This window comes from Anoplopoma fimbria, chromosome 7 (assembly GCF_027596085.1).
Source record: "Anoplopoma fimbria isolate UVic2021 breed Golden Eagle Sablefish chromosome 7, Afim_UVic_2022, whole genome shotgun sequence".
NCBI lineage: Eukaryota > Metazoa > Chordata > Actinopteri > Perciformes > Anoplopomatidae > Anoplopoma > Anoplopoma fimbria.
This window is the reverse complement of record NC_072455.1, coordinates 1,887,875-1,900,291: the sequence shown is the minus strand read 5'-3', so window position 1 is coordinate 1,900,291 and position 12,417 is coordinate 1,887,875. Positions and strand designations below refer to the sequence as shown.

The 12,417-nt window shown below is 39.4% G+C and overlaps 1 protein-coding gene across 1 annotated transcript; it reads right to left on the bottom strand.

Annotated features, from left to right (window-relative positions):
- Window positions 1–2,078: 2,078 nt before the first annotated feature.
- Window positions 2,079–7,457, bottom strand: LOC129093829 (endothelin-1 receptor-like). Its single transcript, XM_054601952.1, has 7 exons — window positions 6,852–7,457; window positions 6,130–6,257; window positions 5,358–5,556; window positions 4,260–4,412; window positions 4,038–4,171; window positions 3,816–3,924; window positions 2,079–2,177 (listed from the first exon to the last, which is right to left on the bottom strand). The coding sequence occupies exons 1-7, from the start codon at window positions 7,455–7,457 to the stop codon at window positions 2,079–2,081; spliced, it is 1,428 nt and encodes a 475-aa protein (XP_054457927.1).
- Between the last annotated feature and the right edge of the window lie 4,960 nt (window positions 7,458–12,417).

The window sequence follows — 12,417 nt, the reverse complement described above, 5'->3', positions numbered from 1 at the left end:
CTCTGTCTCTCTCTCTCTACATGTCTCTGTCTCTCTCTCTCTCTCTCTCTCTCTCTCTCTCTCTCTATGTCTCTCTCTCTCTCTCTCTCTCTCTCTCTCCTCTCTCTCTATCTCTCTCTCTGTCTCTCTCTCTCTCTCTCTCTCTCTCTCTATGTCTCTCTCTATCTCCCCTCTCTCTCTCTATGTCTCTCTCTCTCTCTATGTCTCTCTCTCTCTATGTCTCTCTATATCTCTCTCTCTCTCTCTATGTCTCTCTCTCTCTCTCTCTCTATGTCTCTCTCTCTCTCTATCTCTCTCTCTCTATGTCTCTCTCTCTCTCTCTCTCTCTCTCTCTCTCTCTCTATGTCTCTCTCTCTCTCTCTCTCTGTCTCTCTCTCTCTCTCTCTCTCTCTCTCTCTCTCTCTCTCTATGTCTCTCTCTCTCTCTCTCCTCTCTCTATGTCTCTCTCTCTCTCTCTCTCTCTCTATGTCTCTCTCCCTCTCTCTCTCTCTCTCTCTCTCTCTCTCTCTCTCTCTCTCTATGTCTCTCTCTCTCTCTCTCTCTCTATGTCTCTCTCTCTCTCTCTCTCTCTCACCATCAGTCACGTGATTGACAGGAAACACCCTAAAAATCTAATTACATGAATTTAAAAAGAATCCACACAATGTGTCCACTGTTGTTGTTTCATTCATTCCCTTATTTTACTTTTTTATTTCCAAAGATCTGTGTTAAATAATAGTAAATAAACAGGGAAGCTTTATTTTACTGCAGCATTGAATGCACCACAAAACAACAACAACAACAATATCAACAAAGATAACTGAGGATTACACAACAGTGTAAAAATAAATAATAAGTAGTATGATGTAAAAGTCCTTCAGTCAAAATATTAAGTAGACTTAGTAAGTTTATTAAAATACACAAACATAACAAAGATAATACATAATATACAAAAGAGGCAGAAAAACATCACAATATTATAGAAAACACAAGAGTATTATACAGAGAATAACATGACAAGCAAACAAAACAGTGATGGCAAACTATTAAAATAATATATATATGAAACAACAGCAATTATTATTGGATTATAATAAAAAATGGATTCATGTATTGCAAATTTGGTCGACGCATTTCTTTATGTTTCATTTTACTGTTTATTTAATGTATCCAATATTTTGGTTTATGACCAAATACCTGCAGAACTAATGACATTGTTTAGTGCTAATTAGCAACAGTTAGCGTGTGTGTGTGTGTGTGTGTGTGTGTGTGTGTGTGTGTGTGTGTGTGTGTGTGTGTGTGTGTGTGTATAAACTAAAACAGATGTTTGCAAGATCTTTGAGAATATAGCTTTATTGATAAATACAGATATATAATTTAATATTTTTATAACTCATTGATAATTCAAAGTTCCTTTAACTTAAATAAAAAAGAGCGTCTTTACAACCGCTGAACAGATTTGAATTATTTTAACTCCATTAGCACAAATTTTTAACATTTTTGTCCCAGTAGAAGTTCAAGTTCTAAACAGAAAGACCATCAACAGTTTCATATTATGGGATGTAATGAACTAATTCAGCCTCCAGAGGCCACTAGTGCTGCTTTAAACTCCACCCTGTGTTTTTTATCTCTTTACTAGAGTTGCAAGAGAATATTTTACATATAAAACATAATAATAAAAACACTACATGGCCAAAAGTAAGTATGAACATATTTTTTATATATATATATATTTTTATTTTATTTTATAATATTCTATTGTTGTGTTTTACAACTGTGTGCTGCTTGGTTTATATGCATTATGTCACCATTTTACTAACTTTTAACTGCACATTTTAACATTTTGTGCTGCCTGCATTGTCTTTATAAATAAATAAACAAAATAAAGTGTTTTTTATTCAAGACAATTGTCGTCAAAATACTTTTTGCCATATAGTCTATATAATATATCACCATACAATAGTTAGTCTGTAATAAACTATAATATTTAGACCTGAATAAATACACAATAAAAGGTAAAAGCTGAACATATAGATACAGATGTCTCTCTCAGTGTGGCTGAGGATGAGGATGAAGCAGATGAAGATGCAGACTCTCTCTCAGTGGTCAGTGTGTTTGTACTGCAGACTCGTCCCATGGTGGAGAGGCAGCATACTGTTGGAGAGAGAGCCAGAATAACACCAACAGCACAGACAGGACTGGAGAGAGACAGACAGAGAGACAGACAGAGAGACAGACAGGGAGACAGACAGACAGACAGACAGACAGGGAGACAGACAGACAGAGACAGAGTTTGATTAAAGGGGAACTCCAGCGATTTAGTTATGCACTTCTATTTAGTTTAAACAGAAGTTTTAAAAAAAAGGATAACGCAACAGAGGCCCAGATGTTCTGATATATAGTCCCTAACACCTGATCCTACATTTCCCACAATGCATCATTTCCTGTGATCCTCCCTTATGCTCCTTTTTACTTTCAAACTCCACACTACCAGTTTGTGACGCCCAATATCTGCTATGAATTGGTCGTCACTGGCCGTACAAAACAATCAGAAATCAAATTTTGTAGGAATTCATTTAAATTGATTACTCTGAACCAACCAACATGTTTTTGTTGTCATGTGCTCAAATTTAAAGATTTGGTGGATTTTAAAACTGCGCAATTAATGTTTAAAGTACAAAAATAAGATGCTTCCAGACTAAATTGAAAAGTTGTTCTGTGTGAGTATGAAATAAGTTAAAAAAACTAAAATGTAAAACAGTTATAGAATAGTTTTGACAAGGAAATAACAATGTGCAATACACTCAATTAATTTTAAAATATATATTAAAAAATAAGATGATTAAAAAATATAAAACTGACAAAGGAACACTATTGTTTTTGATTTTTTGTTTTGTACTTTTAAATACATATATTCATTTATAAATCCGGTAAAGAGCGGAAGTACAATTACTCTGCTTAGCATCGCTAGCTTAATCATCCTTTACTTGTGAAAATAGCTGTTTTTAAGATTAAAAAAAGTTGTTGTTTTCAGGCGAGAAAGTAAGTATTTAGATTCCCAATATGTGATCAGTTTACCAAAACAATGATTGTCTGACCGGCAGGTGTACTGATTCTGTACTTTTGTAGTTCCTCTTAGCGGAGCCATCTACACCAAGAAACACAAATTCAAAATGTCTTCTAATGTGATTTCAGTCCATTTTCATATGTCGTCTTCCCATCACTGATGGATAACGGACGTGTAACTCTTAAACAGTGAAGCTGCTGATTGTTCCTAAATATCTTTCATTGTTTACAACGCTAATAATGCTAAACACGAAGAACAAACACAAATAATGAATACATCTAAAGCTGTGCTAATTAACGATGTAAAAACGGTAGATGTGATAAACTAAACCTGGTTTGTCACTACTTCAAAGTTATAACTTGTTTATTTATGATATGTGTATTTGAGTTATGTAAGTTTGAAAATAAACAACATAAACTAAACAAAATAGGCCAAGATAAACCCCGGTGACGTCACTATGACATCACAAGCGTTATTTTCTCAGGCTTTAAAAAGATTGTTTCCACTGGAGGAGTAGGCTGACCTTCATGTGTAAAGCCGGTGGAGTGCCCCTTTAAGCAGACATGTCGCTGGTCACTTCCCACAAGCCCTTTTTTATCAAGAGGTCGCGACCTCTCTGTGTTTATCACTCCCAGAATATTTAGATCGTGTCTCTCTGTCCGTCTTTGTCTCACGCCCTCTGACCCCGTGACCTCGTTGTGATGTCACTCTGACATTCACTCCTCATCAACACTAAAAGCACAAAGGCGGTTTGTTTAAATGTTTTTACCTTGAAGCAGTTTTTGAACTTCTTGGAGACAAAGAAGAGGATTATGGGATTGATGCAGGAGTTGATGGTTGCCATGTTGATGCTGAGGTAGTCGAGCACCAACAGGAAACTACAACCACAGAAGAAGAGACACAAAACATCAGCTGTGAGGAAGTATTCCGTTCCTTTTGAAAAGTATTAATGCATATTTAATTATTGCATGTGTTTGTTTCTCCCCCTTACTTTAACAGTTGGCATCGGTGTGCATCGTGGGATTTGTAGACCATCCTCTTCAGCAGGCGACTCAGATGAAGTGGAAACCAGCACACAGCGAAGATCAGCACCAGGCAGAACACGGCTTTGGCTACTTCACGACGCTGCGAGGAGAAACGAGAAGCTGATCATCAAACATACCGATGCTTAAATCCTTTATACCGTGTGTGTGTGTGTGTGTGTGTGTTTTACCTGCTTCAGGTGCTCACTCAGTGCGATCCTCAGACTTCCCTTCTGGTGTCGGAGCATCTCACAGGTCATCAGGCCGTAGAAAACAACGGAGCAGACCAGAGGCACGCAGAAGTAGAAGCCGAACAGCCACCAGTCCTTCGCATCCCGGTAGAACTGAAACAAGATCATATATCATATATATATATATGATTTTTACGACCATCTCTGGAAACCAAGTCGCCATCTTGGTTTTTTTTTGCAACCAGTTAACAGGAAGTAAGCATATTTGGACAGAGGAGGAGTGACGTAGAGACGCTGTATACGTCTCTGGTGTCGACCTGTCAATCAGCGTGTAGCCCCGCCCCTAAATCATACCCTGCTTTATGGCCCTCATTAAGTTTTTACAGACTGCAGTGGAAATGATTTGAGAGAGAAAGAACACTTCTAAAGACTGATAGCAGGTCAGCTGACCCAGGTTCAGTTCTGAGAGCCGGGCCGACCGTGTTTAGTGCAGTCACGACCTGCAGATGTAAACAGGAAATGATGTTCTAAACGAGTTAAAGAGACCTCGCCCTGAAACACAACAATAATTAGATCACGTAAACGGACCAGAGGGTCCATTTAGAGAACCTCCATTAAGCAGACGGACCGGGGCCAGAACCCAGACCCACCAGACCGCCGTTCAGTTATACTACTTACAGGAATGAATTGTTTAAAGTCTGACCTGGAAATAAGATTTTTGATTTTACATTAAACTTTTCTATATAACATGAACCATGCTAGTTTAAAATCACACATTTCTCAAGGTATTCAGATCATTTACTGCAGCAAAAGTACTAATACCACAGTGTGACAATACTCCATTACAAGTAAAAGAACTGCATTCAAAAGCTTATGGAAGTAAGAGTATGTGTCAGCAAAATGTACTCAAAGTAGAAGTATTGATGGTGCAGACCTAGTTTTATCTACATACTCAAGTACAAGTACCTCAAATATGTAGTTAATACCTCCACTGTGTGGCTGTTGTTTTGTTTAGGTTTGAAGGTGAAGGTTTACAGAAGATATCAACACACACTCACACACACACACACACACTCTCTGGTGCAAACACACACTCACAATCATGAAGGGCGTCTTGGGCTGCAGCATGCAGGTCGTCATGGTAACGTTTCTGTAGTCGAAGGTGACCATGTCGAAGCCGACGGCCTCCGGCACCGCCAGCACCGCGGACAGCAGCCAGATCGCCACGATCTCCACCGCCGTCACCGTGGGAACACCGGTGCCCTGCACCCGGGACCAGGACGCCACCGCACGATACCTGAACAGGTGATTGTTATTATTTATCATTTATGGATGTGTAAACAAGGTTATCATGCACCCTGAAAACTCACCGTAACCTTTCTTATTAACTGATTCTTTGTTATTGAATGATAATGGTTTTCATTGTTGTTAACGGCATGAATTGGTCTCTAAAACTCTGCGTTCTCTCTCCTGTCCACCAGGGGGCGACTCCTCTGGTTGTATAGAAGTCTATGAGAAAATGACTCTACTTCTCTCTTGATTTATTCCCTCAGTAAACATTGTAAACATGAGTTTATGGTCTCAATCTCTAGTTTCAAGTCTTCTTCAATACAGCATGATGTTCATTTAGTAAATGATGCTCCATTTAGAGTCAAACAGACCATAAAGCAGGGGATGCTTGTTAGACATTGTGAGCCTCCTATACAAAAAATATTAAACTGTACCTTTAAAAGCTACTTAATGACTGTGTGTCTAATGTGTGTGTGTGTGTGTGTGTGTGTGTGTGTGTGTGTGTGTGTGTGTGTGTGTGTGTGTGTGTGTGTGTGTGTGTGTGTGTGTGTGTGTGTGTGTGTGTGTGTGTGTGTGTTACCTGTCCACACTCAGAGCACACAGGTTGAGGACGGTGATGCCGACTGAAGCTTTCTGCAGGAATGGAAACAGCTTACAGAGGAACAGACCGAACACGCTGTCAGCAAACGGCCAGCGCATAGCCAGGAGCTACACACACACACACACACACACACACACACACACACACACACACACACACACACACACACACACACACACACACACACACACACACACACACACACACACACAGATTAACATGACATCATAAAGTGTGTGTTATCTCAGTCAGTGGGGTATTTTAGTGCCGTTATCAGTGTAACACTCAGCCTCCTGACTGAGACACACAACACACACACTGCTGCTACTGGGAATGAGTTTTGTGTCCCATGATGCATTTCTGCTCCTGTAAACTCAGGACACTGGTTAATGATTAAAGAGTCATTATTTAATATTTTGAGCAACTTTTATTACTTATTTTAAGCATTAAACACATGAGAATGAAGGTGGAATATGTTTGATTTGACAACTTTCTCAAAAGGAATCATAATATTTACAATTATTTTGATAGAATGGGCTTTTATTATTATTATTTTGTCATTTCCTGTGTTGAAATTAGATAAAATATTCATTAAACCAAGGAATGACAGACTTTATTGTCTTTATTAAGTGTTTGACTCCTTGGTAATGTTCTGAAGTAAGAAACAAACACGTAGCTGACGTCACGCTGAAGTTCTGTACCTTGTAGACGTTGATCGGTATGTCGATGGCGATGTATATCAGGTCTCCCAGAGCCAGACTGGCTATCAGAGCGTTGGGTCCATTCCTCATGCTTTTATTTTGGCAGATGATCTTCAGCAGCGTGGCGTTTCCGATGATCCCCACGGTGAATATGATGCAGGACAGCACCGTGCTGATGTACTTGAAGGCGGTTTTGATGGAGGTGGCGTGGAGGCAGCTCGGGGGCGGCACGGGGCGAGAGCGGACCGCCAGGGACGAGTTGGAGGACGACGGGTGAGGTTTTCTCTCGTGTTTGTGTTTCTGCTTGTTCACGTGTTTCGACTTTGATTTCTCCAGAGAGGACGAGAGGATCACCGTCTCCTGCGCCAGATGTGGCTCCAGGTGGTCCAATCCCGGTCCCAGAGGCGGGTCGGTGACGTGGAGGTCCTGCAGGTTGGACATGTCCGACGTCTCGGATGAGAAGTTACCACGGCAACCGACCGGCAGGACGAACACCAAACACCAGGCGACCAAGAGCATGGAGGGAACCCTGGAACCAGACGGGGGTCCCATACTGGAACCAGCTTTTGTGAATCCAGAACCAGTCCTGGAACCTTCTGAACCCATTGAGAGTAAAGTAAATCTAAAGGACACTGTGGAACCGGCAGTATTTCCAGAACTTTCTGTGGCTCCAGAACAGATTCTAGAACCAAGTTCGGAACCTGCTCTTATTGCAGAACGTATTCCAGATTCCAGAAACTTTTACTAAAACCCCAGTGCTGCAACCCCAAGAGTCTCTAGAAGAGTGGAGTAAAGAAGGTGTCGTTCTGTTGAATCAGGCCTGAAAGCAAGATAAAAGAACAAAAACAGGATCCGTTAGAAAGATTTGCAACTTTGCAGAATGATGCAACAGTTTTGTGAGATGTTTCTTGAACTGTTTATAGTTCACTAAGATGTTAGTCCAGATGTGAGATGGTTCATGACGTCTTTACAGATAAACAAACCCAGTCTCACTTTAAACTCATTGAATGACGTACAAAGAGTGAGATAGGTCACGTAGAGCAGGTGTAAACAGAGGTGGATGGGTCATACAAACACAGGACTTTCATTCAGGAGAGCATGTTCGTGTCCCTTGTGCCTAAACCAAAGATGGGAGTTTATTTTGAAAACACACTTTACACAAGTAGAATCTGACACTAGAAGGGTCATAGATTAAAGCTGAAAGGCCACTGGCAGAGCGTCTGTACTTGAGAAGTTGGGATTGAGAATGTGTTTGGACAACAAGCTCTCAAAAGTCTGGACTTACTTTGTCTCTCTAAATTCTGGATGCTGTTCATAAAACGCTACATTTCAGATTTCTTCTCTTTTATCTGAGTTTTTGGACTCTCTGGGGCAGAAAAAACACTGACATATCATCACATTTTTGCAAACAGTTGCCTATTCACACAACCTGCAGATACAGAGCTAAAATAATCCGAAATTTTCATTGTTTTTCACCAACAAAGAAATATCCGTTTTTACAGCTTCTTTTTATGAAAACGATGCTATTAAAGTTCTAAAGGTGAACCAGAACAGTAAAGGTTCATGCTGGACAGATAAACAATGAGCTGAAAGACACTAAAACATCATTCAATCCACTGTTTATATAATGTTATTGATTATAGCAGCTTTTATATGAAACACAGCAGCTCATAAATGTCCTTTATATTTTAAAAGTGTTTGAAATATATGTTTATTAAATATTACAGCTTTAAATTTCATACATGAGTCAAAGCTAATACAAATAACATTATTTTAAAATAAACCTAGAAGTTATTGAAGGAAAAGTTATTACTTTTATTTAATTTTCCTCTTTAAAAAAACGATACTATCTGTTGTCTATGAGCCGTCATTGTCAAACCACATAATTTAACTTAAAATAAACTTCAACTATGACTGTAATGTAATGTAACTATCTGTTCAACTGATGCCTTTTATCATTTAAACATGTTTATTTGTTGATATATAAAATATTCTGTGAATCCTAAAGAGAATTGTGACATAAATTCACTCAAAATCCAAGTTCTATCCTCTCACAAAGCAAAGAAAAGTGTTTAAATCCCACCTGTTTGTGTTTTTTTCCGTCTTCTTCTGTGGTTTTTAGTTCGATTAAATCCTTCCAAAGTCACTCCAATGTAAGAGTGAGCTCTGCTTCGTCCAGACTAAACTGAAGAAGTCAAACTGAAGAAGCTCTGATCACCCTACCGCCTCACTTTTCTCCCCTCCTCCCCTCCTTTGCTGCCCCCTTGTCACCTCCTCCCTCCTCGCTACAGTGGAACATCTCGTAAACACTGAAGCGACTGAACTTTTACTGTGATTGAAGCCAGCGTTTAACCCGTTTCTTCTCTTACGAGTTTGATTATAAAATAAAGTTGTGGAAATTGAGGCAGTAAAACACTTGACTTTACTGGAGTGTTTGAACACGAGTGACGGCAGAACCCAGACTCAGTTTACGGAAAGCCAGTTTCTCTACTTTATTCTTTTCTATTAAGACGTTCTACCAGCCAAATAGAAAGCAGAGCTAGAAGATGTGATTTCTCATCACCGTCCATGACTGTGAGGCTTCAAACATCTCAGTCTGTTTACTCGAGTACTGTACTTAAGTACACATTCAAGAATTCTATGCTAATTTATACTTCTACTCCACTAGATCTCAATATTGTACTTTTACTACAATTGTCTGTCAGGTTTAGTTACTTTTATCTGTCTGTCTGTCTGTCTGTCTGTCTGTCTGTCTGTCTGTCCTTCTGTCCTGTCCTTCTGTCCTTCCCTGTCCTTCTGTCCTTCTATCTGTCCTTCCGTCATCTGTCCTTCCATCTGTCCTTCCGTCTGTCCTTCCGTCCGTCCTTCCGTCCGTCCTTCCGTCTGTCCTTCCATCTGTCCTTCATCTGTCCTTCCATCTGTCCTTCCGTCTGTCCTTCCATCTGTCCTTCCATCTGTCCTTCCATCTGTCCTTCATCTGTCCTTCCGTCTGTCCTTCCATCCGTCCTTCCGTCTGTCCTTCCATCTGTCCTTCCATCTGTCCTTCCATCTGTCCTTCCATCTGTCCTTCCGTCTGTCCTTCCGTCTGTCCTTCTGTCCTTCCATCTGTCCTTCCATCTGTCCTTCCATCTGTCCTTCCATCTGTCCCTCCATCTGTCCTTCTGTCCCTCCATCTGTCCTTCCATCTGTCCTTCCATCTGTCTTTCCCTCCGTCCTTCTGTCCCTCCGTCTGTCCTTCTATCTGTCCTTCCGTCTGTCCTTCTGTCTGTCCTTCTGTCCTTCCATCTGTCCTTCCATCTGTCCTTCCATCTGTCCTTCCATCTGTCCTTCCATCTGTCCTTCCATCTGTCCTTCCATCTGTCCTTCCATCTGTCCTTCCATCTGTCCTTCCATCTGTCCTTCCGTCTGTCCTTCCATCTGTCCTCCGTCTGTCCTTCCATCTGTCCGTCCTTCATCTGTCCTTCCATCTGTCCTTCCATCTGTCCTTCCCTCCGTCCTTCTGTCCCTCCGTCTGTCCTTCCATCTGTCCTTCCGTCTGTCCTTCCATCTGTCCTTCCATCTGTCCTTCCATCTGTCCTCCATCTGTCCTTCTGTCCTTCCGTCTGTCCTTCCATCTGTCCTTCCTGTCCTCTGTCTGTCTTCTGTCTGTCTGTCCTTCCATCCCTTCGTCTGTCCTTCTGTCCTTCCATCTGTCCTTCCATCTGTCCTTCCATCTGTCCTTCCATCTGTCCTTCCATCTGTCCTTCCATCTGTCCTTCCTTTCCTCCATCATGACCTCTTGCTTCCTCTCAGACTCAGTTTTCAGTTTGTTTGTTTCAGTAAAGGAGGAGATAAACAGATGAAGGCCGTACGTGACTCGGATCATGCAGCCTGATAAAGACACACACACACACACACACACACACACACACACACACACACACACACACACACACACACACACACACACACACACACACACACACACACACACACACACACACACACACACACATACACACACACACACACACACACACACACACACACACACACACACACACACACACACACACACACACACACACACACACACACACACACACACACACACACACACAGCACATCAGTACTGTGTAAATATAAAGTTCTCTTCTTCTCTTTTAAGAAATTAAATGAGAAATTGATTGAAATAAATGTGATTAATTTGTATTTTGTATAATATTGCATTTCAAAATAAAAGTTCAAACGGGTTATTATTATTATTTTAACCATATTTCCAATTAAAAATAACAAAGGCAGAATTTGTAACAGTAACAAAGTAAAGGAATATTTGTTTTTTTACATTAACTACATTTTTTTATTTGACTACGTCCTGACCGCAGAGATGAAAAGAAGATATATTACATTTGTGAAGAAGCTTTTTATTTGACACAGAAACTTTATGACGACCAAAGCTACACTTTTGTTATTTGGTGGAAGTTTAGTTCTCGCCCTCGTCTTCAAACGCTCGGCTTAATGAACAAATTACAGAACAGAGCAGAACAAACATACAAGAGTCTCTTTAAATGAAACAGACAGGAAACGCTGCTGCTGATGATTTTTCAACCCAAACACAAAACTTTATTAGAAACTCTGCAACTCTTTGATGGAAATATTTCACATTCGCCACAAAAGACTGAACACAGTTTCCATCCCAGCTGTGGTGAGATCTCCAACATCTGTTTACCTCAACAGGAAATACTCGTATTCCTCATGCATCCTTTTCTTTTATTGAAGTGTCACTGTTTTCTATTTTGTAACTTTTTCTTGCTCTGTATACACATATACAAACATATACACATTTGATGTACTTTACTATAGTCTAAAGTCTATAATAATGCACTTTTCACTTTGGTTACTTTACAAATTAAGACTTTTGCACTTAAAACGTATAAAAATATACAAATACAGCTGAAATGATTAGTTGATTCATCATAATCAATAAATGTACAATTTTTCATGTAAAAACATTTCATGGTAATCATGTTAATAATGTTATTTAGTAATAATTGTGATAAAGTTAATGTTTAAGTTATAAGTTTAGTTACATTCATTTATTTTTATAATGTTAATGTATTAGTTTATAATGTTAATGTATAGTAATAATGTAGAAACAAACATTGTAAAGGTGTCGTTTTGTGTAATTGTGACAAACAATATTTAATATTTTCACTGTTTTTACAAACCAAATGATCGACTAATAAAGAAAATGATCCAATAATTAATCCATAATAAAAATAATCAATAGTTAATAGTTCAAAATGATCCCCAGCTCAACCAATAACAGTAAAATCCTGCTTTTACATTAATGCATGAAAATAATAATCTAATAATCTAATATAATAATAGTACAACAGTCACAATCTGAATACTTTTACTACATTTTTTAGTATTTCTTACTGTGTGGTATTAGTACTTTAACTTTGGTAAATAATAAAGTACTTCCTCTGTACTATACTGGCATCTTCACTGTCTGTTTATGTGGTAAAAAAAAACCTTCCTTGTTCCTGAATGGAACCAGGCAGTCAGCAGGCTGTCAGAGTTG

Excerpts from the sequence above, each read along its gene's own strand:
- LOC129093829 (XM_054601952.1), bottom strand. The coding sequence starts at position 7,457 with ATGGGTTCAGAAGGTTCCAGGACTGGTTCTGGATTCACAAAAGCTGGT. Across the intron at positions 5,557-6,129 it reads TGTGCTCTGAGTGTGGACAG|GTATCGTGCGGTGGCGTCCT; the intron begins GTAACACACACA and ends TCACCTGTTCAG. Across the intron at positions 3,925-4,037 it reads CACCGATGCCAACTGTTAAA|TTTCCTGTTGGTGCTCGACT; the intron begins GTAAGGGGGAGA and ends CTGTGGTTGTAG.